Source organism: Oryzias latipes, chromosome 17 (assembly GCF_002234675.1).
Source record: "Oryzias latipes chromosome 17, ASM223467v1".
Lineage (NCBI taxonomy): Eukaryota > Metazoa > Chordata > Actinopteri > Beloniformes > Adrianichthyidae > Oryzias > Oryzias latipes.
This window is the reverse complement of record NC_019875.2, coordinates 25688393-25715484: the sequence shown is the minus strand read 5'-3', so window position 1 is coordinate 25715484 and position 27092 is coordinate 25688393. Positions and strand designations below refer to the sequence as shown.

The 27092-nt window shown below is 40.9% G+C and overlaps 1 protein-coding gene across 3 annotated transcripts in view; it reads left to right on the top strand.

Annotated features, from left to right (window-relative positions):
- Positions 1–27092, top strand: part of znf521 (zinc finger protein 521) — a 97614-nt gene that overhangs the window by 9503 nt on the left and 61019 nt on the right. For all 3 annotated transcript variants that reach the window (XM_023965488.1, XM_023965487.1, XM_023965489.1), the window contains exon 3: positions 5436–5636. In XM_023965488.1, the coding sequence (XP_023821256.1) occupies positions 5436–5636 (201 nt within the window). The remainder of the gene's footprint in view (positions 1–5435; positions 5637–27092) is intronic.

Genomic DNA, 27092 nt, shown 5'->3' with positions numbered 1-27092 from the left:
GCTTTAAGAGAGGCAGCTTTTTGACAAACACATTTTTTTGCTCACATTTCAAACGGATCCACTTGTTAAACTATAATTAGTTTTTAATATAAATGTAAGGGGGCCAGAGGCGGATAAACTGCACGACCGTAGGAACACAAAGCCCTCCTGCTTTCCGAATAAACTCTTGACAATCACTAACAATCTAGCAAGTGTCAGGCTCCCAGCTTCGTCGTATGATCATGACATTCTTTAACGATGGGGGATCAGTGGATGTGACAATTCAAGTGGAGATTTCCTAAATCCCATCCACACAGAAGGAGGATGCACTCACAAGCCCACGTGGCATTAGACTTGTAGCCTGACCTATATATGTTGGGTGCTCCGCAGAAGTTTTAGATTTTTAAATAATGAGGTGCCAGCAAGCTTGTGAAGGTTATTCAATCTTAATGTCCTCCTATTCCTGACAGCCTCCCTCACTCTGATAAAGGAGTGCGCTCACCTTTGATCAGGCCCGCCAACACGTGTCGACAGAAGCTGCTCGCTGGTTAAAATAAATTCTTAATTTGAACTTGGGGGTGGGTGGTTGCAGGGCGGGTTGCCAGGGAGGGAACAGCATAAAGATTAGGATCTCTTGAAATTTATAAGAAAAAATGGTAACGATGGGTGTGCTTGTGATATTTTGACACAAATTCTTTCATTGCGCAAAAAAAGCTCTGTCAAGGTTAAGACTTACATGCTGTTTTCTGTGTTTGGAGCATAGCCCTCAGTGCTACACTTTCTATTCTCACACACAGAAAAAAATGTCCTCCAAAAAACACGTTACAAAATATAGAATGCAAGATGTTTTTCCCTTGTTATAAGTGAAAAGATCTGCCAATGGAACTATTTGAATTTGATTTGAAATAAGTCATAATGTCCTGCTCTTAAGACAAAAATGTTATCCCTAAAGTAAGTACATTTACACTTATCCAAGTACGTTTTCCTCAACAATATCATATTTTAACAATTGTCCAACTATCCTTTTGATTTATTTATCTATTTGACAAATACAGGACAGAAACATTGTTACAGTTTCAGATGCAACCAATGCCATGTCCACAGACCAGCTAGCTAATAGCTAATTTGCAGACCAGGTCCAGGAGACACAATAAACAGTTACAAACAGTCAAACAAATATATGGGCATCAACACATTACAATTACAATACATATAATACAGAATATTTAAAAAAAAATAAACAAACAAGTTATCTTCAGACCAGTTAAAATAGTACAAGACTTTCTCATTTTAAGATAAAGTTGTCAAAGTTGTATGTAAATTATAAGTCAAAAAACTAGTTTCATTTGAGATATTACTAAAAATAACATGTTTTCAAGATTACTCATCATGATATTCAAGATTTATTGTTTAAAAAAAGTTATTACATCCTAATGAAATGTTTCTAGTAAGTTAGTTGTGTCTTATTTCAACTGTAATACAATATTTTAAATAGAAACTACACAAGAAAAATCATTGAGATTTTGTATTTTTGAAATTTAGGATTGTGTCTTAATTTTACTCCCTTTTTTTGGGTATGAATCTACAAATTTAGTCTTTTTTAGGGGCTTTTAGCTTACAGTCACACACAGTTTAGAGGCAGAATTCTTGATTAAAGTGAACTTTTTAGCTGCATTGTCTCTTTCAATAGCTTACTATTATTTCTCTTCATTCTTCCGAGTTCACGCTCTTCTCTTTTCCCTGTGGTCACTGTTTTTACCTGTCTCAGTGTGTGGGCCAGACCAAGGGGGATGAGAGTGGGACCTCCTCTCTGCGAGGGACCACAGGTCCCTGGTGGGGCTAATGGAGCGGAGAAAAGAATATCAATTAAAAGGCTATAAATATTTAAGAGGAGAAATATTCAATAATAAAAGGGTGGGGGGGTCCAGGAGACTATTCAACTCTTAAGATGAAAGTTGTGGTGGGATAAATGTCACCAGGCACCACAAGTGTGATAAATGCATTCGGACTCCGTAAGATATTACAGAGCAGTAAAGGTGACAATCACCTCTCAGATCCACACATTTTATTAGTGCAATATCAATGTGCTTTTAGTCTTGTAAAGATGTGAAATTCATCTTTGGAAATCTTTCTGTAAGGTCTTCATTATACCCCCGCCACTACACCACCCTGGCCCCTGCATGAATAATTTGTCAGTCACAGCTATGATCTTTCTTTGAGCTGCTTTCATCAGAATACGAATGAGCGGGTAACCTGTTCTGCCTCTCAGAATGCTGCAGCAATGCTGTCATGTTGATTACCAAAGGTGACGCAGGTGTTTGGCCAGAGGAAAAACCCTCAATGTGTTGCACGTTTTCTCAGCAATATTCCACATATGATTGTCGGCCAGCACAAGCGTGCCGCTATCGATCCGCTGTCCATCCTTTAGAGACTGGTGGAGGAGAATGTCCTGATCTGATGGATTACTATATGAGGCCCAGATGCACAGGAACCTGAGTATTGATGTGGCTCTTTAATCCCCGGGTTGGACGTGACCTTGCTGTGTCAAGCCCCCCGCAGACACAGGCACGGTTTCAACCCCCCGTCCTCCACATCACAGCAGCCGAGGTCACTCAGATCGCCACACTGACCTGGCTTGGCTTTGCAGGAAGCCACTCAGCTTTAGCTTGTCATCCAGACTAGGAAAAATATATGGCAAATGCATAAACATCAAATGTTTTCTTATTTGTTCTTGCAAACCTGAAGACACTTATTGAAGCAGCATATTTATTTTACGTTTTGCTTCCAAACTAACAAAATCAAGCCACAGCAAAAACCGAATCTTATTTCATGAAAACATTTCTTACTTCCTGTCTTGCATAAAAATAATCTTATTGATAAGGTTTTTCAATGGCAAAATAATCTTAGTTGAAGTGAAATTCTGAGTGACTATATTATTTTTCTTATTTTAATAGAAAAATAAGGATTCTTGGTAAACCTTATGCTACATTCACATTGGGTTTGTGATGTGTTTAAGAACAAGCTGAACGTGGGTTCTTGAACGCGCTTTTAGCATACGGTGTTCACGCTGTTGGTGCCCGATATTAACCAACGTTGGTGCAAAATTTCGAAGCGATGCAAATCTTGTGAATCATTGCTCTAAGCTTTTTCTTTCACATTTTTCGATACATGAAAAACTTTGTGTCATATTTCCAGCTGAACAGAAACCACAATTATTAATTTCTCCTCCGTGATCACTTCTCAAACGGTTGGCTTTTCCGTGAATTAAAAAGGACTCTACCCATACGTCATTACCAAAGCCAAAGCCTAGATTAATCAAAGTTTAACTGGTTTAACTTTCAACGTGCATTCATTGGCTGCCCGTTTTTGCACGTAGAGCCTGAAAAAAAATGTAAAACGTTGCGTTGAGATGAATGAATGGGAGAGTTTTGAACACAAAAGCATTAAACGCGCATACATGTGGGTTTACATAGATTTTTCATTTAAAGTTATTGCTTGCATTAATTGGTATGAGGCATTAGCAAAAAGTAGCAGGATACTTGAAGTTTTACATTTTATATACCATCTATATATTATAAACTTAAAATGTTCCAATTTTGTCTGAAGAAGTATTCAGTTAGTATACATCCCATAGTAAATTTACTACATGCAGTATAGGATGTATACTAACTGAATACGCTAGTTATACAATGGCTACACTATAGTATACTTGCTATAGTTAAACTCTAGTATTGATTTGTGGCTCTTGATTTTAAGAATTTTATATTTTTTCTTGGGGGGCCTTTTTTTTTGCTGCAAAAATCATGAAGGTTTCGAAAAGCTCATCCATAGACTCCCCATAAACAAAGAAATGGAGAATTTAACTTTTGATTGCAGACAACATACTCTGAGTCTGCCTGTGGTTGGATGAATCATAACTCTATATTATATGGCTTTTGGCCTCAGTCAAAAGCGCGTCCCTGAGAGCAAGAAAGGCCCGCATCTGTGAGGATTGGGTTGGGATTTTCATTTTCTTGAAACACCTTCTGTTCTGCACAGTCCCAACGGGAACCACAGTGGTGATATTTTTAGAGGGCATGTTCCGAGAGCCTCGGTCGCCAAGAGGGAAGGACAATGGAGGGTGTGATGTTACATCAATGCTTGGCGCAAATGGGGGAAAGGAAAAATCCTGGGTGGCCTTGATGAGTTCTGGAACGCCTCTCCTCAAGGAATTTCACAGTTTAAGGGCACCCTACAGATGAGGGTGTAAAATGGCTGCTGTACACCCACACTCATAGGTACTTGTGCCATGTGCTCCTTGCCCTCAGGCTTTGGTAATGGCCTGCTTGGTTGAACAAAAAAAATTAAAAAACAAAGAAAAAATCAGTCTTTTCAGGTTCTCCATCAGATTTCAGACAAGCAACAGAGCACTTCTTTTTAGTGGGGCTTAAAATGGCTGACATTAAAAGCTCTTTCCCCCCACAAGCATGACTGGGGTGACATGATTGTTTGATTGTAAGTATGGCTTTTTAATCAGTGTTATTGTTAAGGGTAATGGTCACAGCAGGGGAGAAAGAGTGCTTCAGGCCATGCTCAGTATTTATAAGATGCTGCAAACTGCACAGATTCTTGTTTTTTTCATTTTCTGCAATAAAATGTGGATGTTGCACTGCAAGCGAGCAATGCGAGGTTTTATTTGTTGCCAGGATATTTTAGCATCATGTGAAGAACTTCAGATTAGACTGGCAATTTGAAAGATGCTTCCTATTCCTGGTTTGGATAGTCAGTGGCCCACCCCTGGCACTGCCGAGGCACAAAGCCAACGAGAGACAAAACTGCAGATGGATTGAAGAATATTGATGCGCGAGACCCGCGGCTGCCTGGGAGCAAGGCTGAATAATTTAAGGAAGTGCGTCGTGACGAAGTCTAACCCACAACAATCTCAGTTTTTATGTTTTACTAAGCTGCACTGCATACACCCAGAGTTCTGGTTCGATATCTGGATGAAATAGTAAAGTTGATCTCTTTTAGCAGATGCTGACTGATCCAGTTCAGCTCCCACTGGTGGAATTTCATATTTCTTTTGTCCAGCAAAACTGGAATCCCGGACTTATTAACTACACATATTCCCATCAGTCTAGTTTCATATACTGAAGTTTTGCTTGGGTGGAGCAAGGCAAACACGAGATAAAATCATTTCTAATAACAAGAGTGTGTTTGTGGGAGTGTGTTTGTTAGCATTCTGCCACCTTTTCTGCCCGAGTATTTCTCACCTCACCTGCCCAACATTCGTGTTATGCCATGAGTGGTTGAATTGCAGAGGTCCAAATTGAACCTGCATTGTTATTACAGCTTTTATTATTGTTTTTATTAAAGCCAGAGTCTGGAAATTCGTTTTATTGTCACCAAGAAAAAAACTATTGTACCTGACTGCGTGGGTCAGCCCTCTGACGGTGTATTTTCCTGTGGCTCCACAGACCCAGAGAGCGCCCTCGAGAGGGCAACGGAAGATGGTGAGGTTGGCCGACTGAGGAAGGGGCTGCTCTCTCCAGAGGAAAGAGAGGAGGGAGAGGAGGAGGACGAGGAGCCGGCACTGCACAGCTGCGACAGCTGCCGGCAGGTGTTCGAGTCGCTGAGCGATCTTACCGAACACAAGATTAATCAATGCCAGCTGACAGGTAAACAACGTTCAGCCCACCAAGCCTCCCCCTCCACTCTGCCACTCAGCTCCTCTTCCACTCCCACTCTTTCCCCATGTCTTCAACAGAGAATATTCCTCTCTATGTGTTATCTTTTACATCCATACATCTCTCTAGGTCATGTCATTTACAAATACGATCCCATGTGTCTTTAATTTACTTGCATTTCTGCCCTTAGTCAGTTTGACGTATCATGTGACAAGGGCATCTACACAACATTTTACTACACTAATTCCAACAGTGTGTTATTAACGTGCTGCTTCTTGGTCCAACAGTAACCACACCGCCAGCTGGAATCAAATCTTTGCTCCAGGAAAGTTCCTCAGCTGGTCCGGGTGTTAGCAATAGTGATACCGCATGGAGCTGAAGGAGATAGATGCCATTGGCAAACCGTGTCATTGACCTGTTGATGGATGAATGGAACTATAAATACCCTGACAAGGTGGCAGACAGGACTAATGATGTGAACTGAAGGTTTCCATGTGCTTTTAGTAGCCTCCCCGTCCAAACTGAGGGTGATGATTGGGGTCGCATTGAGACATGTCATCTGACACAGGTTTCCCAGAAGCACCGCATGAGATAGATAAGCTTTAGTAATAATTAGCTTTAAAAGTACGTAAGAGCTACCGCTGAACGTTTAAAGATAACAATACAGACCACTCAAATGTATTTTTGGCGTTTTTGACATGGACTTTATTTTTCTGATGATGAAGAAAATTAAGCTTAAAATTTGATTTCTGAGTATTGCTTTATTCAAATCGTTGATGCACTGCTAATGTTAGCTTGGGGTTTCAATGCTTAAGAAAATATAAATAAAAACAAGTCTGTTAGACTGAACTAAAAGAATACGTCTGAAAAATGGATAAGCAGAGGCCAGCGCTTATTTAAGACTATCCCTTTTCTTTTCACATATTAATCAATAATATTCCACATAGTTATATTTTCTTATTATGAGGATGGGAAGGAGAGGTGGGGTTGCTCAATGTCAATTTTGCAAACTCTAAGGTGAATTTCTAATGAATGAACTCCTGCCGCTCTGCAGAAATAGACTGTGAAACGATTGATATTTTTTAATTTTGGCTAAAAACCGCTTAATCCTAATTAAAAGACCACCCGGAAGGCTTTTAAAATAGGTCAAAAGACAATTGGAGTGGGTCTTTTGGAGAGTGCTATTCATGTTTGAAAACTTGAGTTTCCTAAAAATGTTTCCATTTCCAAAGTCATTGTAAACCTTAGCTTGAGTGTCTGTGGACAGTAAAAAAATTATACCGGCAGTTTGTCAAACTTAGAGCGTAATTTAGCCAGTACATTAATTTCACATGAATGTGCAGATGTGTTTATATCTACCATATGCGTGCCCCAAGGGCTCTCTTCAGCCTTCAGATTAAACAAAGAAAATTTGTCAGTTGACAAAAACTGTGAAAATCAATACACTGCTCACTTTTACCTCATACTAATAAAAGGTCTTTTGTTTTTAGGAAATTAAAGTTGGAAGTTTTTTTTCCAGTTTACCCACCTGCATCCATCAAAGCTTTATAATGTTGTCGGCCCGCTCCACAAACTTTGTGAAAACTAAAGAATTTGATATTAATAATAGGAAACGTCTTGTTTATGTGTCGCAACATCTAATTGTGGTCATGGCTGACTCAGCAATACTTTTTCAATAATTAAGCCTATCTTTTATAAATGCCAATCTTACAGACAAATAACTCCTAATTGTTCAATGATGGGGAAAAAACCCACACAGTTTAGAAAGGAGCCCCTGTGGAAACTAAACAAAAGAATGTAATTGCCATTAGGGTATTGTGATTGTGCAGAAAAAACTCTATTAGTATTCAAACACAGTGGGAGAAAAGAAACTTCTAGATGGCATACTAAGTACTTCGAATTTGTGTGTGTGTGTGTATTTTCTGGAATATGGGAGGAGATTTCCTATGTGGCATTATGTAGACATCCATGACCAATTAATCTGCCTTACATCAAGTCTCTACCCACAGATGGAGGCTTTATTAGAACCATTTTCTAATCAGCCACCAGCACCTGCTAAACTCCTCGTTTTCTACCATTTTAAATGTTTTATTTTTGGTAAACAAATTGCAGAGCTTGACTGGAACCAATCCACAAATGGAGATTTGCTTGCTGACAAACCTCAGCTCCTTCTCATCCAGCCAATAACTCGTAACCCACAAAACTCTTTTTTCTGGGATTCATTATGCTTGTGTGATATTCAGCACAGAAACCCGAGAGTGGTTAGAGGAGTGAGTGGGGTTCAAACACATCCGAACTGCATGTTGACCACGCCCGATGAACAGAGAAGAAAGATGTTACATGTCACCTCGATCAATGCAGCCTTTAGCTTCCCCTCTATCCGGCAGAGGTGTAACACCTTTCCATGCACTTAAGCTGTGACCACTGCAGTGCGCTAAGGGAGCGCATGGGTATGGATCGCCTTGTGTCCCCGATGCGATCGGTGCTATTGATCGGCCTAATGCTGGACTGCGGAGGAAGGCGAGAGACAGAGAGAGGCAGAAAGAGGGAGATGGGGAGAGGGAAAAAGAGAAGTAGAGAAAGTGCTGCAGGAATGCGTCCCCAGGGAGCACGTCTTGGGTTGGGGCAGGGCTTCAGGAATGCTCCCCAGGAGAGTCCCAGTGAAGGCTAGGGCAGGGCTGGAAGAATGCTCCTCTGGAGAGTAGAGAGAGGAGGCTGGCTGAGGAAGGGCTAGAAAAATGCTCCCCCAGAGCACCCCTTTTACTCTGGGGCAGAAGTAAAGGGGCTCTCCGGGGGGAGGGGGGAGTGCTCCCTCCCCCCCTCTGGCTCCAGGATGGCTGCAGATCAGGTTTCCATGTGGGGATCAGCATCCTGCCGACAGGGCTTTAGGCTGCCCTGGGGAGGAGACAGGAGGTTGGAGGCATAGCTATTCCACAGGCCTTTCCAAAAGCATTTCATAAACGCTTTGTCTTTCTCTTTCACCCTTTCTCTGCTCTATCTGTGCTCACTTGTTTCTTTTTTAAAGACCCGCTTGAAGTAAATTGTGATCTTTCTTATTAACATGTTTTTGTTGCATGTTTCTAAAGTGAGGGATACATATAAAGAAAATAAAGCTTAAAATTGCATTGCATTTCTGAGTATTTGTTAATTCAAATCATTGTGAATCAGGAGCAGATGGAAAAAAAAAGGTGTTTGAAAAAGCTTGTAGCAGTGAAGTAGGTGCTAGAGTCGGCAAGCCACATGCTCCCTACTTTACTCTATTCTGATCCATCCACTTGTAGACGACTAGATATATGCACGTCTTCATTTTCCTCCACGTCCGAGCTGACATCTGGTTCAAAACTAACTAAAGCTAGTTTTGATATCTCTTGACATTTTTGTTGCACCACTAATTTTAGGTTGGGGTTGTGAGTGTAAGCTAGCAGGAGAGTGCGAAAACAGAGAGCTCTCAGCAATGGGGAGCGGAAGGGGGAGTCAAAAGCAAAATTCTAATGAACTTGTGTCGCTCTGCAGAAACTATATCTTAAAAAAAACGACAGGTTTTTAGATTTTGCCTAAAAACGACAAAATCCTCATCAATAGACAATTGGGAACGCTTGTACAATATATCAAAAGATGATTGGAGTGAGACTTTAATGATTCGTCATGGAAACCGCATCCGTAGTTTGACTTTTGCTCTTAGTTGACACCTTCATATGTTAGATATGAGATTGGTAGGCAAGAAAACCTGCCTTTCAGACCCACACACCACGGAAACACTTTGCACCTTGTCTTTTTTTCCCAGTTTACTGGCTGGACCTCACTGTAAATAAAAATAACTCCTTCAATTCACAATTTAATTCAAGCATCTGTCAATTCAGTGCCTCTGAAAGTATTTGAGTAGGCTAGTGCACACATGGACCAGCAATTCTTTCATTACGAGCCCAGCAGCACCTTTTTCTTGTGTCCTTCACCAGAGGAGGAGCCTGGTTTCTGCCCCCAGAGAGAGAGTGTGCCCTGCTATTTTAACCCTCTGTGAGATGACCTTTTTAACAAGTGTCTTTCTCTGTTTTCCTGCTGGCCACTGTACGGGCAAACAGAGCATGTCTTCTGCTTCCCTTAGATAAAGGAATCAATCAGAGAGGGTACACCAGAGAAACGGTGGCCGATAACTGGGCGATGTATGGATTTGTATTATGTAGATTTCCCCTTTTTGTATCCCTGTAGACACAGCAGAATGCATTTGAATTCAATAAAAGTACATTTCATTTTTATGAGAGAAATACAAATGAAACACTAATACTTTGTGAGAAACAATAACATCCTGACATGGAGATGGGGTGACTAATGTGATTGAAGGAGTTTAGACAAATATGAAGCCTCTCTTTGTGATGGGGAACATTGCAAATTTTTTCTTTTGTTTTCCGTCTTTTTCTTTTTTCCGGACCGCAAAATGTTTTGTTTAAGCGTTTTGAATTTGTTTACATCTACTCTTTGGGTCTGTAGCATGGAAAGATATTCAGTAAATCTCCATCATGAAGCTCTGCATTTTGGTGTGTTTCAAACAGGCCCCCCCTTTCAGTTGTGATGATTTTTTATTTTCTCTTGCATAACTTTTTTTTTTTTTTTTATTGATCCCACAGCTGCTATGTGGCTGCCAAGAAGACAGTACAAAAGTGCATCGACTTTATATGTTTCAAAAGGCCTAGATAGGGGGGAAGCGAAATGAACAAGACCTGATTAGCCGAACTCTGAACCACGACGTTCATCAGCAAGTCTGCTGTGTTTTTGCCTGGGCGTCCTGTGACATCCTGGTACAAAAAGCAGCTCGCTGATTACAAGGCTTTGAAAAGGAGGAGAGGCGGTCAGGGGAGAATAGCTACTTCTGGCACAACGCAGCCACTGAAAAGGGACCTCATGCTAGAGTGAGCTCTCACAATTGGAGTTGAGTCTTTCTTGTGTATGTGTTTTTATGTGTGTTGGTGTGTGTTCTATGGAAGAAAAAAAAGACAGGTAAGAAGACAGGTATCAATAGAAAGTGAGGTTATGAAGGACAGGGGGGAGAAAAGGCAGCTTCACTGGAGACGTTGGTCTGTACGGTGTGTTCTGTGCAACAGCGCGAGTTACGTTAACAGGAGTGTCATTAGAAATTCAAAGCATATGCCCTCGTGAGAACGCCCTATTTCTCTTTCCCTTGTGCTTCACACCGCACACATTATGCACTGTATAAAGTATTTATTGGTCTTTGGCAGACAAGGCCTGCATTTTCTGCAGAGAAACAATCAAAATAAGAATAGAGAGGCTTTTGCTTGTGTATTTAAGGCATGAATGGCATCAGCTTGCGCCTTGCATCCTCGCACATCTTCTCCCCCTCTTTCTAGCATACTGCGTCTCTCACGTTTGATTGTTTAATCAGTTGTCCGCTTAGACACGCACACATGTGCATGCACACACGTTTAACGAGCATATGCACTCCTGCTGCCTGGCTGCACCTGCGCGCTTGCAGTTTGTATTTTAGACAACACATAATTCATCGCCCAAGAGGCTCAACACATGCTGGGACTTCATCCAGTTGACCTCTTTCTTAAGTAGGTAGCCACAACAGCGCGGATGACATGTGGACAAAACAGAGATAATGTCAAGTCCTCACTCAGAACTACACACATGGAGGGAAAATACTAGATCAGGGACACTGTTTTTATTTTCCTTCTCCGTAGCGTTTAAATGACAGAGCAGAGCTGCATGAAAACGACCGGTTCATGGAACGGTTGTGTCGGTTTCTCCCGCACTGTCTTCATCTCTCCCTGGCCCTGACTCTGCCTGCTCTTTGTTCACTCTCTTTCTCAGCCTGCAAGTCTTTTTCAGCAGCACAAGCAGAAGAATGGCACATTAAATCTTAATAGGACTGCGTCTGGCCGTGTTGAATTGCAGAGCGTGTTAAGCCGGCGCTTTCCTCCCCCTTGGCACACGCTCGTGGAAGTGGAAAACAATTGAATAAAAGAAACCGCTCCCTCATTCTGTAACACAAGTGACTTCGGCTGCTCGGCTGAAGCTATGAGATTGAACTGACTCTGGCACACAAATGGCTTAAGCTCTTACCCAGAACCTGTATTGTAAACGGAATTAAGACTCCTAGAAGTGTATCTGAATATTTGGAGCACACAATTTACCCGACAACCTACAGCTAAGAAGCTGAATGTTGGGCTTTTTAATAAAATGAAAAGATGATTTGCACAAATATATATCAACTCTGAATAATGGAAAACTTAAAAGAAAAAATTAAACGGAGTGGGAGGAGGAGGCGAGAAAAATGTATTGATGGGATAAATCAGAAACGCCAGACGAGGGGAACTTTGGAGCCAAAAAGAAAACGACAGAGATGGATTCAGCCAGAGGAGAGGTAGCCTGAGCAGCAGTAATGTGAGTCCAGGCCTGCTTTGTAAGACAGTCAGAGGTGGTAATTAGCCGGTGATGAGTTGACTGGTTGTGTGTCCAGTGCTCGGCACTGCTGGGTGGGGCTGTGGGAGGTAGATAAGGCCAGCAGTGGACTTATCTCTGTGAAGGACAGGCACCAGGCCTGTCAGGCAAATCCACCCACAGGCCAGATGAATTTTATTAACATCATCATTAATCCCAAACAGGTTATGCGCGGTGACTCAGACGCAAAAAAGAACAAATAAAGTCTCAATCCTGTTTGGCAGGGCAGGCTGAAGTAGACGGGCACTGGCCGACGTGTTTTGAAAGCAAGAAGCTGGGGATGTTTACCAGGTAGGCAGTCAGTGGAAGGGCACTTAGAGCGAGCTTGGATCTTACCTCTGGGTTTTACACTCTCTCCTCTGGGTCCCCAGAATTCAAATGATTTTCTTTTTTCTGTTTCAAACATGGTTCCTCTCACCAGAATATTGATGAAGGTTATACAGAGAAGCATAGGTAGGCACAAACAAAAGGCAGAAAACAAATGCACATTATTTATTGTTAACTACCTTTTTTTAATTTATAAAAAATTCTAATGTGGATTAGGTATCATTTTAATACAAATGTGTCTTTCTTAAAGTTCTACTCCAAATTCACCTATGAGTTATGTGTGGTACCATTAGTGCAGAGCAATCCCACCCCCTTACCATCATTCGTCTGTTTACGTGCTTTCTAACTCACTTACGGCCCCTCACAACCCCAACCAAACATTACCAATTCAACAAAAATGGCGAGAGATATCATAGCTGTACAGTTTAGAGCCAGATTCTAGTTTGGGCAAGGAAAATAAGGCCGTACATGGATCTTTTGGTCTGCTAGTGAATGCATAGAATGGAGCAGACCAGGGAGCTTGTGGCTTCATGTAGTAGCTTCTGCGTCACATCTACAAGCTTTTTCCAACTGTTTTTTATTTTTATTTAAATAAATAAAAACTCAGAAATGATTTTTTTCTTTATCTGGATTGTTAAATGGCAGGATTTTCCTGGAAGAGAATTTTAACCAATGCCAATGTCTATTTATATTTTGCAATCATGAATATTCCATTGACTTTTTCAGCCAGGAGACCAAAGGTCAAGTCTGTCAGTAGACTTAAAATAGTGTTTTCTTCCCTTTATTTTAGACTGTAATTTTATTTCATGATGTGGTCATATTTTGGCTCCATTGCTTTGTGGCTGGATTTGTGTAAAAAAAAAGTTCGTTGGACTCAAATGCACTATCACACTCATATAAACATATTGGATGATTGGCTCTCTCATATCAATACATTCTTTGGTAGTTAGTTAGTTAGCAAAATAGATACAGACGTATAGCTTCTCTTTCAAAAGTTAAGTGATTTCTGTTGAAGTTCACTGAAAACGAATGCCAAGGGATGTAATCCACACTAGGAGTTACCTGGATGTCATGTGGATTTGGGATAAAGAGAAGCCATTTTTCCAAAGACATATTTTAAAAACATTTGTAGGACTAAGAGTAATGTTCATCAATACTCCCTGATGAAAAGGTCAAAGGATTTTGCGAGTGTCTGTGTGGAAATATACTGTACATTTATCCCCAAAGGGCTTTTTTTTGTCTGAGACGGCTTTTGCCAAACTCACCAGTAATGGGAAGAAAGGAAGGAGGGAGACAGAGGGCGGTGGAAAGAGTGACCAATCCGACAGGTTTATGTCTCCCTGCAGGCTGAGCTGTATGGAGCTGACCCACAGGAAGGAGTAGAGCCAGCTGTGACGGCATCCTGTTAGGCACTGTGGTTTAGGAGCGGTGGGGCTACACCACGACTCAAAATTTCCCCCTGTCCTCTACCTCCCAGGGGTTATTATTGTTGGACAAAGGATAGTATTTGGGTGGGGGCTGCTGTGGAGCTCCTAAGAGTAGCCCCTTCTACATTTCAGGATATAGCCACCCACAAGGGCAAAAATTCTCAAATATCATAAAGTCAAATAACACATTTATTCCTTACTTCTAATTGCCATTTTCATTCCGGAAGGTAGGTTCGTAAATTCAGTTTATGGGCAGGATGCGTGTCGTTTCAGGTCTCCAAGGTCACCAGCTGGACTGCAGTTTGACAAAAGGGAACAGCATGTATCGGTACAAAGTGTAATGGTTCGACGGTTAGGTCATGCTGTCAGGTAGCACAGAGACCTCCTCTTAAAAGTAGTGGATAACAGGGGATACAGCATTATGTTGAATGGAAAGGTCACCTAATCAATTCTTCCTCCAGCCTGTCTGGCTGATCAATCATAGTGGAAGAGTCAACAGATTTGATCAGAGATCCTCTCCTCAGAGATTGCCTCCCAAGAAGTTGAAGGGATTCTGCCAATCCTGCCAACTTGGTGCATGTCTCTGTGATAAACAGAGACATTAAAATCCTTGATTAAATGGGAACTCACCACCTGTGGCAGTCATTGTTTCAGTAAGTCACTGATTGATGATACAAAAAAAAACATCTTTTGATATCACCACTTTATTTTCTAATCAGACTCATTCTGCATTCATTTCATGGACGGTGAAATCCCTTTTATAATTTACTGACAGGCCAAATAAAGGATTGCACCTTTGTAAACATAGGGCTACTCTGTATATCAAGACATTATGTGCCCCTAGTCCAAAGAGGACGCATCTTTCTCATCACGAACTTGGTTGGTAAAACACACCCTACAAACAAAGTCAACAGACAAGAACCGTCCTGTGATTGGATTTTAATCCAATTGCTTTATTATTCAGGCCTCCCATTGGCCATTCATTACTCTCACATGGAGCTTGTGTGGGTTGTTATCACCCAATCAGGCTCTCAACTGTATTCTGGAGAGCATGCTTTCGTTTGCATCCTTTAAACCCTGTGAGTCCTGCCTCTCTCTTGGTCCGCCAACGGAATACCTAATTCCAAAGTAAACCGATTGCTCTCTCCAACAAGATTACGTTGTGATGATGTTAGCCAAATGAGACCGGTACTCAGATGCAACCAGGGCAAGCAAGGATGCTTACCGCAAGATGACTGATCAGCATGTTAAGAGAAACGAGGTTGGGGGGGAATAAAAGAGTAGAAAAGAAGATGGATAAAAAATCGAAAAACTGCAAGAGAGTTGTGTGTGGGGGAAAGCTGAAATGTAATTTGCTTCTCACCTCAGGCGACTGGGCTCTGAGGCCAGTAAATATGCAAACAAGCTGAGCCTGGCCATCAATATGAAGACCCTGGATGATTACTAATCTCCTTCACAGAAGTAAATTGAGATCTGTGCCAAGCAACAGCAAGGGAGAAAAGGGAGGTTTGAGTCCAAACTGCATCTTTTTTGTTGGCCCCAAACATCAGCAGCATTCGGAATCATGCATACACACGTTCCCCTTTAATTATTACGTATAAAACAATATGCTTTGAAAGTATTTTTGAAAGCAGTGATGAAGTGGGGAAATCTCCTTCACCTTCTCCAGGTCATGAGCTATTAGGTCTGCTCCGCAGAACTTGTCCATTGTCGGTAGCCTCTTTGCAGTCCAGGATAAAAGAAACCTAAGGGATATGGAGCGGTCTGGAGTCATTAGGTGTGTGCACGGCTTTCTTAGACAACCACATAAAGCAGATGCCCGAGGATGGCCAGGGGTCATGTCTGTTGTTTTGCTCCTCTGCCTCTTCTCCACTCATATACTCCTCTTTATCAATCTGTCCCTTTCTTTCCATTTTTACCTTGATTGCTTTGCTCAGTCATTCCTAACGCAGAGGTCTGTGTTAAAGTTTAGCTCTCAAAGATTCTGTCAGCTGAAGATGGGAAGCGGAGACAGGCAGGGCTAGTTGTCTGTGGCCCTGGGTTGAATGCCTGCGGGTCGTGAAACGTGTGGGGGATACTTAGTGCAGAGAGGCAAGCCGCAGTCTGGAAGTGAACACCTTTGCTTTTCGGCTACTTAATGTACTAGAATCTAAGACTTACAAGTAGGTTCTATTTTTGGATACAATATAACCTCATAAAAGCAGAAAAAGATGGATATTTCCTCTAGATGCAGGTGGAGATTGGATGACTATATTAAAAAAAATTTTAAAGATAGTGTACCATGTGTTATATTTCAGTGTGTGTTTCCAGCATTGTGCTTGCCTTCTGCAGTGAGTTCACAAAGCTGGAGGATGTTTACCTGGCATGCTGCCTGGTGATGCTGCCCTCCTGCAGAAAAGCAGATGGGGCTATACTTTTGTTTTTGTTTGTTTGGGCACTGATGCAGGTATGTCTGACATTATGAACATGCGTGTCTGTTTGTATGTTCATACGTGCGTCAAGTGAAGGGAGAGACAAATGACCGACAAAGAGAATTCAGTAAGGGGAAAAGAATATGTATTTGCAATGTAAGCTTTTTCACCAGTACCATGGCCAGTCAAGGGCAGTGGTGCATGTTAGGTACCTGAATTCTCGGGTTTCGTCAATCGTCCGTTTGCTCAGCCATCAATCTTCTCTGTTTCGGCCCTCCCGTTTGTCTACTCATCCATCCATTTATCTGTCCTCACACCTGGTCAGAGGGCCATGTCTCTCTGTGGCCCTGATAATCTGGACCAATTTCCTCTGCAATTTATTTCCCAGCCAACCACCCACCTGGTTGAGCAGCATCAGGCTTCTCAAGGTAGGGCCGCTCATCCCAGCAAGCCCCTTCTCTGAAATCACATTCCCCTTTGTGTGTTAAAGTTTTAGTTCAGTGCTGCTATAGTACTCTGTGTTTTTGTTGTTTCAGCCCAGTCTGAAAACGAAATGATATCCAACTATATGAAAACTGTTGTTTCTGAGCTACAAGAGCTTAGTTGAACTCTTTTTTTATGTAAAAGTAATGTCTAATGAATAAACAATTTAGGAAGAATGTCATACATGTCAACATTTGTTGCCCAGCAAGAGTGAAACAAAACAAATAGCAAAAAAACAAGACTTTTCCTCTAGAACTGAGCACATGTTCTCTTAGTTGACGCTGCTGTTTTATTGGCTTCAGGAAATTTTATGTTTACAATCATCTCTGACATAATTAAGCACCCATTGTTCCCCCTTAATGTTCTAAACTGCTGCAGTCTTTGTTTTTTTCATTTTCCAAATCTGCATTCTGCAATCCCTATTACCTTTCTGTGTCTTTCTTCCACACTGCCTCCATCCGTTGCTCTTCAGTATTCTGCTGCTGTCTTGTGTGGAGTGATTTTGCCCAGACACGTCTGGCTCTGGGTAAAGTGCAGTCCCCAGAGAGCGTGCTCCGCAGCCCCCAGGTCGCTACCACCATGAATACATTATGATCCCCATTTCCATCCTGTTGCCACGGCAGCACTTTTTGAGCTGCAGGGCGATTAAGATGTGTGCTGTCGATACCCTGATAGAAGCAGAAGTTGGATCAGGGAGCTGGCCTTCGATCAGATTTCATCCTCCTCACTGCTATTGGTGGCTTTAGTGCAGGAAGACAAAGACAAGTTCTTGTGAGGTTTCTCTTTTACTGGTTTGACAAGCTCACCTGCTGTACATAACCATATATCTGCTCTCAAACTCTTTCTTTTCCCACCTCCGTGCATTTTCTCTCTCAGTCCTGCCTGACCCCCCCCCCCATTCCTGTTTCCTTTGCTCCTCCCCATCACCGCAGTTGAGCTAAAGCAGCATTATACACAGTCTCGCTCTGCTCTATGATATTCTGCTATCCTTACAAAGGAAGCAACTCCCTTACCTTTTATTGTTTCCTTCTTTTTTCTTCTTTTTTTTTTGGGGGGGGGGGGGGGGGTGATGTATAAAACATGGTGCCTCAGGTAGAGGATGTTGGGTAGGAAGCCATGTCCCCCTAAATGGCCAGCCGTGTGCATGCGCCTAACACTTCACTGAGCAATCTGTCAACATGTCAGCAACACATGTTTTGTAAAAAGCCTCTGGTGGGAGCCAGGGGAAAAAAGGCACTCCTGCCAGACCAGAGAGGAAATGCTTTTTTCTCCTCTATGCAGTGGATTTTCTATTGCTGGTTCTCAGTCCCACGGGCCCCCCACCACCACCACCCTCTTCTCCCCCACACATACACCCGTTGTCTGCACTTCAGAAATTTGAACTGGGGACCCTCGAGGGGTTTTACAGGGAAGGTTGGGGTAGGCTGGAAGGGAGGGGCTCCCTCTTTTTTCAGAGCGTATGAAATTGTGAAGGTATATTGTGGCAGGTCCCCAAGCGGTCTTTTCTAATACCTGAGTTTCTGGCGAAGCTGGAAATTACCAGCGGCTCCCCCGAGGGACGGCTTTATCCACACCAGGAAGGGGAGCAGAACTCAGTGGGGAGGTTACTTAATGCATGGCTGAAATAAAAGAATTTCTGAGAGACAGAGGCTGAAAAGCTAGCTTTTTTTCCCCCCTTTTCCAACCCTCCTTATTCCTTCTGTCTCTCCCTCTTCCCTCCCCAGTAGTATAGTTTACTACTCTGCATTCTCTTGAAGGGTTCTAGTTTAATAAACTTTCAGAGGATCCTGCTGGTGCAGACAGCTAGACAAATACTCCTGTGTGTTCTCTTTTGTCAGAGATACAGCTTTTTGTTATGTTCTTGCAAATTTGATTTCTCCCTCTGTCTTTCGTTTTCTCGGCCGCCCTCTGTCTTTCTCTTCCCTTCTGCATTTGTCTTCATCTCCCTTGTCCTGCTCGTGCTTTCTGGCTCCCTCTTTGACACGCACACATACACACACACACACACAAAGTCAAACTCAGTCTCTGGTGGTTGAGTTTATTGTTTGGTCTGTCTGTTCGTTCTCCCCCTCTGTGCTCCCTTTTGTTTTCTGTATGTTTTTTTGTATTGTGCATAGAGGCTGAGATGCAGATAGAATGCAGACAGTTTGCCCTGGGTGAAGACTTTGCGCATGCCCCCTTGGAATCTGTTTAACAAAACACATTCATCTATTTACACATGACCGAATGGATAAAACTCCATCGGCTGTTGAAGCCATGATGAAATACTTCAGTTTACTGATCTCTCTGTAGTACTTTTTTTGTTTTCTCAAATCTGAATTATTTGGTAATTAATATTATGTATTCAACATCATTGGATAATAAGCCTTGCTGCATTCATAACCTTAAAATATTATGTATTTATAGTTCATCTGAAGTGGCTCTCCGTTCTCCTTCTATCTTCCTCCCTTTCTACTGTTGGTAAATAATTCAACCTTTTCCCTGTAACAAGTGCTGGCCTTAATAGGGTGCAGTACCTGTAGTTGGGATAAACAAGGCATCCGGCCTCAGCAGTGAAACAGAGGGATTTGGGCTTTATGTAGGCAGAGGAATAAGTCGTTTCATTCTGAAAGGCAGAGTAGACTGGCTGACATTAATTAAACCCTATAGAATAAAGGTTAGCTGAGGCCTAGCAAAGCAGAGACGGTGCATGCGGGATGTTATGTCTGCCGAATCCTAATCAAGACATCTTATTAAAAAGGTACGGATGGGTCTAGGCCACGTATGATATGTGCTGTGTTTGTGCAACAATATTTTTCTGAAGTGTGTATCTTTGGAATTGACTGATGCTGAAGGGAAAACAAAATTTCACCAAAAATACACAAAATTTTTGTCGCGGTTATTAAGAAGCTGCCATTCCTTTCCAGGATTTTCCTAACTCCTGAAGAATCAGTTTCGGTGAGAATTTCTTAATTTCTAGACTTTTGCAAGGTTTGTCTCCTCATCAAAAATCAACAGATTTCAGGTAGTTTGAAAATCTTTCACCTGTTTGTTTAATCCTTGAACACCGGTGTCATCGCGGACAACACCTAAATAACACACCCTCTTTGACATACCGGAACTCCTCAACCGTTTATGCAGTCAACATGAATCTTTACCAAAGAAGAGTGTCGTGTAACTGCCACTTTTCTCCGCTACCGAATAATTAATTGTGTAAGCACTTCACTATGGTATAGCTTTGCATATTAGTGCAAAGCTGCTTTTCTCCACTTCAGAATCCGCTGGAATTACATTAATTGCGTAAAGGGTTGAAGTGTTACGATAGACGAAGGAATGTCAATACTGAAGCTACAGTGAGAAAAGTTGTTAAAGGGCCTATATCATGCTTTTCTTCAGCCTTTCAGAGTATACTATAGCCATATACATGTTAAAAATGAGTTATTTTCGCTAGTTCATTTTCCCTCCCGGAAATAAGGCACCTCGATCCCTGAGGGACAACCTTTGTCTCCTTGTGGATGCCGCCCTTTTCCTGACGTCAACCTAGAGCCGGCCTCAGCAGTGTGTCTGCGTTTTGCCCACGAAAACGATCAACATCTGAACTTTTGCAAAGATGGATGTGCATATTGTGCATATAAAATAAAAGTGTTTTGCCGGTCACCACTAGCTCCACTGAGAAAGTGGGTGTGTTCAATTCAATTCAGTTAAATTCAATTCAATTTTATTTATATATCACAACACAGTTGTTTCAACGGGATTTACACCGGTAATACAGAAACAAAAAATCTCTTATAAAATAAAATAGCTATACCATACTTTCAAAGCCCAATTACAAAAGACAGGAAAACCAAGTGGAGTTCCAAAAGCTCAACTTAGACGACCAAAATAAATTCCAGCAGAAGTTGGTATTTATCTAAGTTCAGACAAGAGCTAACCAAATTTAAGCTCCTCATGAAAATCTTTCAGTATTGTTAGAAAGTCACTGTTAGTTGTTACAATCTACCACCTCTGGTTTAAAGACAATGCTACCTGGGACATCATGGTTTCCAGAAGGTGTTCTAAAAGACAAAATCCATGAGTATTGTAGGCACCATTTAACAACAAGCCCCACCCATCTCCCACTCTTCCCCTGACTCATCAGCTTATTTACACAGCAAATTTAATCAATCGTCCCCTCATTGATGATATTCTCCTGATATTCAAAATATCCAAATAAGACACTGTATAAGTGTTACAGGATTTATTATCTCATGCCGTTTCTATGTATATTAGTGAGACCAACAGTAGCTCAGCTCATCCACCCTATCAGGAAAATGTCTTTCATACACTGATAATGGCACTAGTCCTTTCATCTACAATGACCCTATGAAAAGTAATTAGTCGATATGGGTGTTGCTGTTAATGATAGCTTATATCAGGGTGCATTATTACATTCACTCTTCAGATTGATGGCCTTTGAATATAATTCACTATATTAAGGCGCACACAGTAATTTACGAAACGAGAACAAAAAGAAAAAAAACAATGCACCTGTACTGATTCAGTACTACAGGATTTCTTACTATTTTTTGAAGAAAAGAAAAAAATGTATCTTTTTTTTCCTCTGGAAATTGAATGCCTAATGGTTCAATGCTGACATTCAATCTGAGATTATCTGAGTTCCTTTGTGGAACTTTCCTGATGGGGAATCCCATTGCAAAAAATTCTCCATAGTTAAATTTTAATTCATGCAAAAATCTTTCTTTTTTTGTTTTTGTTCATATAGTTTATTAACTCTAAATGTTGTAGTTAGTAGTCAAAAACAGTGTTAGATTGACTCAGTTAAGTGTTTTAAATCCCAGGTCAAGAAGAGCTTTTAGTTGATTTTAGTTCTGGTTTTACTAGGATTTTAACTTTTCTTATGACTATAAGTAGGCCTTAATATTGGATATTACTACCTTTTGTGTTTGGCTTTAATTGTATACTGTCTTTTTGTAAAGCACTTTGTGATTCTTTTGTGAAAAGTGCTGCAGGAATAAAGCTATTTTATAATATTCTATTCTATTTTCTTTTATTCTAAGAAAGAAATCTTACATTTGCCTATTATGTTGAAATCTAGAAGTGAAAGGAAAGCAAGGTCAAGATCTTTACATTCATTTTCCATCTATTCTGTTGTTCTGATTTTTTTCCTCACATTTGTATTTTTATGGTAACCTTAGAAGTTTCTCACTAAGTTCATTAGAATACAAATTTTAACAAAAGAAGTTTTACGTAGAGCTGTTTTTGCATCAGCTGATAAATAGATAAACAAGAATAAATCATTATGAAGTGATGGATGAATAAGTAAAATGCCCTGTAGTCATTTGTCTACTTGTATTCAGGCTTCATATTTTATCCCCAATCTCCAAATAAAGAGGAGGGGGAGGCTGTAAGGTGTTTGTGCAATCTTTGACTACGGCCACAGAGTATGTGTGTACGCTTTTGTTGTCTCTTTTTGGTAATAAGATACAGCGATGCTGAGCTGCTTGGTTACCAGCAGAAAATAATAACAGAAGAAACAAAGCAAGCTCCTAAATCTGTCTGCCATTTGCGCTCACATACTGTACACACATGTCATGAGTATTCTGGCACAGTTACTGGGCCAGGGAAGTACTGGTCTGAGGCCTGGCCCATTCTCCAGAGACCGCCCTCCTCCCTCTCCACTCCCTTCCCCCTTCCTTTGCACGTCTGTGGACACAGTCTGAGGCGACAAGGTTGCACAACAGCTCTCCAAACCTTAACTTTACAAGCACGATCATAAAAAGCACAGTCTGCCATTAGGAATCTGTTGAAGAGGGAAAAATAATTAGAACTACTGTGATAATTGTGTCAAGGGGGAAATAGATCAGACAAATTATTGGATGAAGCAGAAAATCTCGCCATGGCTATGTTACTTTACTGTTGGTTCACTTCAGCATTGATCCACCCTTCCATCTGTCATCTTTTCCTGCGCTCCTTCATCAGCTTTCCATTTCCTTCTATCTTTCTGTCTCCCTCTCTTGGATTTGAGTGTGGAGGAGCCTTCTGGCTCTCACAGAGAAGGGATGAAGATGTTTATTCATCTGGAGGGTATTAGACATGATTAAGGAGGGGAGGGAGGAGTAAGGCTGATGCTACGACTGTATTGCTCGTTTGTGGGCTGCCTTCAGGACTGTGGCCAACACACAAGTAAAAACAAAACAAAAAAGTAGAAGACTGAAAAAAAAAAAAAAAACTTTCAGTGAAATTCTACTCTCCCGGGAAAGGACAGAAGTTTAAAATTTAGCAGGCGAGCTGCACGGTCTTATTCTATCTCTTACTTCCTGTCCTCACAGCTCAGATAATTATTAATGAATGCCGTTTCTGTTGAACCTCGGAGAGGTGTCAGCGCTGCAGTCACGGAGGGTTAAGAAATCTTGACATTTAAGACAGGGATGCATGAAAATACATCGTCTTGCTTGAGTTGATGCTTGTTTTTCTTCCCCTCCCGCTTCCTTCTACACAATGCATGTTTTCTTCTCCCTCCTGGGCTGTCTCCAGTTGTTTTAATGCTGACAGGCTGGAAAAGTATTGATGAGATATCAAATAAAGCCACAGTGTATTAATCAAGGGAGCCAAAGGTCACAAGTCAGGAGGCTGGAGTCTGACACTGGCTATTGCTAAAGCTAACTCTCACAGTTTGGGTTGTTGTACGTAAACTTTGGTTTAATTTGAACAGTATTTGCTTTGCAAGTTTAAATCCTACATTTCCCCTTATATTTTATATTCTTTAAGATGAACCCAATTTTTATTAGTAGTTCAAGTAAATATAGATCATACTTCCAAAAGCCGAGACTGGCGTTGTATGGCCCCTGCCCTCACCGGCCCCTTCTGCTGACCCACCCTCTCATGTCCCTCACTCTCCCCTTCTGCCTCTGCCACCATGGTCAAAGCTGCATGTTCTTAATCCATAAAAAAAACTTCTTTTTTTTTTTCCAAAAATGGCACCTGTTGTTTTTGGTTTATCTCCATAGCAACCGTTTTATTTTTTGGTTGCCTCATGGTGACGAACATATCTAAATTTTCAGAGAATCTACAAAAATTTAGCTTTTTGATTTGCTTGGTAACGGAAGTTTAATTTTTTTTTAAATCACGCTCACACTCTCAATATGCTCATATTGTATGTTATATAATTTTGTTCAGTTTGATACAATTCATTTATCAAATTTTCGCAATATTTCAGTAAAAAATGTGAGCAACAGGGAAACGCTCCTTTTGCAGACTCACCAGGCTTCTTCAAAATCTACAAACTTTTTAACCAACTTTTTTTACCACGTAGCTTCCCAATCATGCTTGAGAATGAAAATCCCTAGGAGGAGTTTAAACAATTAGAAGTTACTAAATATGTTTTTTAATACATTTAAGTAGCGGCGTCTTCCTAAGATCAAAGGTCAATGAAACTTTGATTGAGGTATAAGAAAGAATCAATTGGGATGTCAGTGAAACTTTGTGAAGCTTGCTTGAACAAAAGTTGTCCTTTTCCAGTTTATTTTTGCAGATTCTTCTTAAAATGACACAGACATGTTCATCACGGCCAGCTGACCAAGAAATAAATGGGAAAATGGTCAAATTTCACACAACATACACTTATCCACAACATGGTCGCCAAACTGTAGGTACTGCTGTCATCTCATAATAGATGACAGTGGGGGGGGGGGGTAAATTTTACTCAAATTTACTCAAGAGAAGAATTACAAAATCAGAATATAGTGCAGCAGCAAATATATGTTCATTTATGCACAAGTGCTGTTATGGTGGCTACATAAAACCCATTTCTTGGAGTAACTCATAGTGTTGGGAAACATAAAGAGAGATCATCTAAGTAAATGATATATGGAGGAAATAGTAGCAGCTTAAACTGCAGGATCCCACACAGTGGCTGACTGGCTGGCTGAGTTTTCACCAGGCCCTCCGTCTGGTCTGCCGCAGTGTTGAGGCAACAGCATACAGTCCCAAACTCTCCAAGGCACCCCTTCCTGTGGTAGCCCAGCCCAACCGGTCCTGCCTGGCGCAGCAGTCCCTCAGAGCCGGTGCAGTGAAGCAGGCGGCGAAGAGTCATGCTGGGGGACAGATTGTCATCCTCCTCTTTCCCCCTGGGAAGGCCACTGTGCCTTTGGCTCCAGCCAAGATCTCAGGACAGCCTCCTTCCTGTTTGTGCTAAAGTCCACCTGAAGAGCTCAACTGTTCCTCTCCACGCCATCAGTCACTCAGTTGTGGTGGGTATGGCACCATAGCCACCACCCAACTCCCACACACAGACTGCTCCAAGGAAATGTCCTCAATCCAACCCGAAATCCTTGATTTAGCAAGAAAATTGTTTTCAACAAAGCAGAATACTAAATATCTTTAAACTAAAGTTAAATGTAATTCCATCCCATAACTTCAAGATCAATCCATCACTTTCCAAGCTGTATATATATACACATGTATATTCATTTATGTCCGGTGATGTGGGATACTTTGAGCATCTATGGGCTACTTAAAAAAAGTAGAACCAAAAAACTAAAAACACATTTTTAAATAAACTTATAATCCATTACTGGATCCAGGACTAAAGTCTAGAAAAAAAGTGACATTTCATTATGTTTTCAAATCAAGTTAATTTCAGACAAAAAAAATCAAAAGCCTGTTTTGCAAATGATGCTCGCCTACTGCATTAACAAAAAGGAATGATTAAATACAGAAAAAAAACAATAACAGCAATAATTGCAACAATAACTATTAATATTTTCACATGAACGACTGTCTAGTTAAATATTTCTTTCTTTGTTTTAGCCTATGAATTTTTGAGAATAAAAAGCAGTTCAGTCAGTCCCCTTGAATAATAATTATCTTTATTAGTTTTTTTTGTTTTTTTTTAATTTCCTGATATTGTACGTTACCAAAAAAAAAAGCAAACAGCAAGACAGAATCAAATTTTCTTTTTAATAGATGTCTGTATTTTAAAGTATGAGCTCAATGTTTTTCTGAAGAAAAAAACTATTCATATCACTTTGATTTAACACAATCATTTAACAAGATAACAGGCTCTACAGGTGACAATAACAGGTGTAGAATGACACTTTTCCCACTCTGTGCACAGATGTCTTATGGAACTAATATGGCATTTGGCTCAACTTGAGGTCTTGACTTTCACAACACCATGACAGCCTTCTATTCTTGGTCATTCTGTTGTTTATTTGACATGACGTCCATGATTCTGTTCTCTGTAAATCCAGTTCTAACCACATATCTCTCATGTAATTGTCAAACATTTACAAACAGACAAAATATTCGTTGACTGTATATAACTGTCTGGAATAAGGTATGGATTCTATGTTATGTTGTCTCTAAATTAATCTTAATCAGAAGCACACAGTTCTTGCTTTTTGATATGAGATTTTTCTGTGCAGTCGAGCTGTTTCTTATTTGTCATTGTTATGGTTGTCAGGGTCATTTTCATGTTGTCTGTCAAAAACATGTTGTTCTTGATTCTTGTGGTTTGTTTTTAGAGGGATTTTTGAAAGTCTTGGTTTCTTTGTTGTGTTTATTTGAGAAGCCACATTTTTAAAACCTCCTCTAGTTGCCCTTTCCCAACATTTAACATGTGGACTGAATCTTTTAGGGTCTAAGTGGCAGCTTCTTTGCAGCATGAATTTGGGACAGACTTGTAAATATATCATCACTTTAAATTTTAAATAAATTGTCAGAAAAGACTTGTAATTGTCCATAGAGGTATGGTGAAAAAAACTGCTTTTTGATGTTTTTTCTTTCTTATGCACACTGCGTTGCTCTGAACTAAGTGACTGCCAACACTTCTTTCTGCCTTTATAGAGATGGTCACTTACCCTTTTAATTTTTATGGAAGCAGTAATGTTGGAGCATTGATTTTGTAAGTAGCATTGATTTCCATTTGTTTCTTCCAGCAGACGTTGCAGACACACATACTTGAAATTAAATTCTAATTTTTCTTGTTTCTCACTATCACGGAAAAAAGAAGAAAAAAAACAGCAGAGTAAGGGATGACTGGTCGCCCTACTTTTCTCCCTCTAAGCCTTCCATTTGTCTAACTCTCCCAGGATGCTGCTGGGGCGCTGTGATTTCTGGGACAGTGACCAAGTGCTGCTGTCTGAGCTGGGGGACATGGGTAATGTGGACAAAGTAGTTGACAGTTTGCTGCTTCCCCATGGTGGAGAGACAAAGCCATGAGGGCTGAAATAATGGACATGCAGGCCATTGAGTCAAGACAGTGCTTGATGTTCCAACCCTTTGTGTCATGAAAGAAAAAAAAAACTTCAATTTGGGAGCTAAGAGCAATTCAGCTCTAATTTTCTGTAGGCGTATTTGTATTG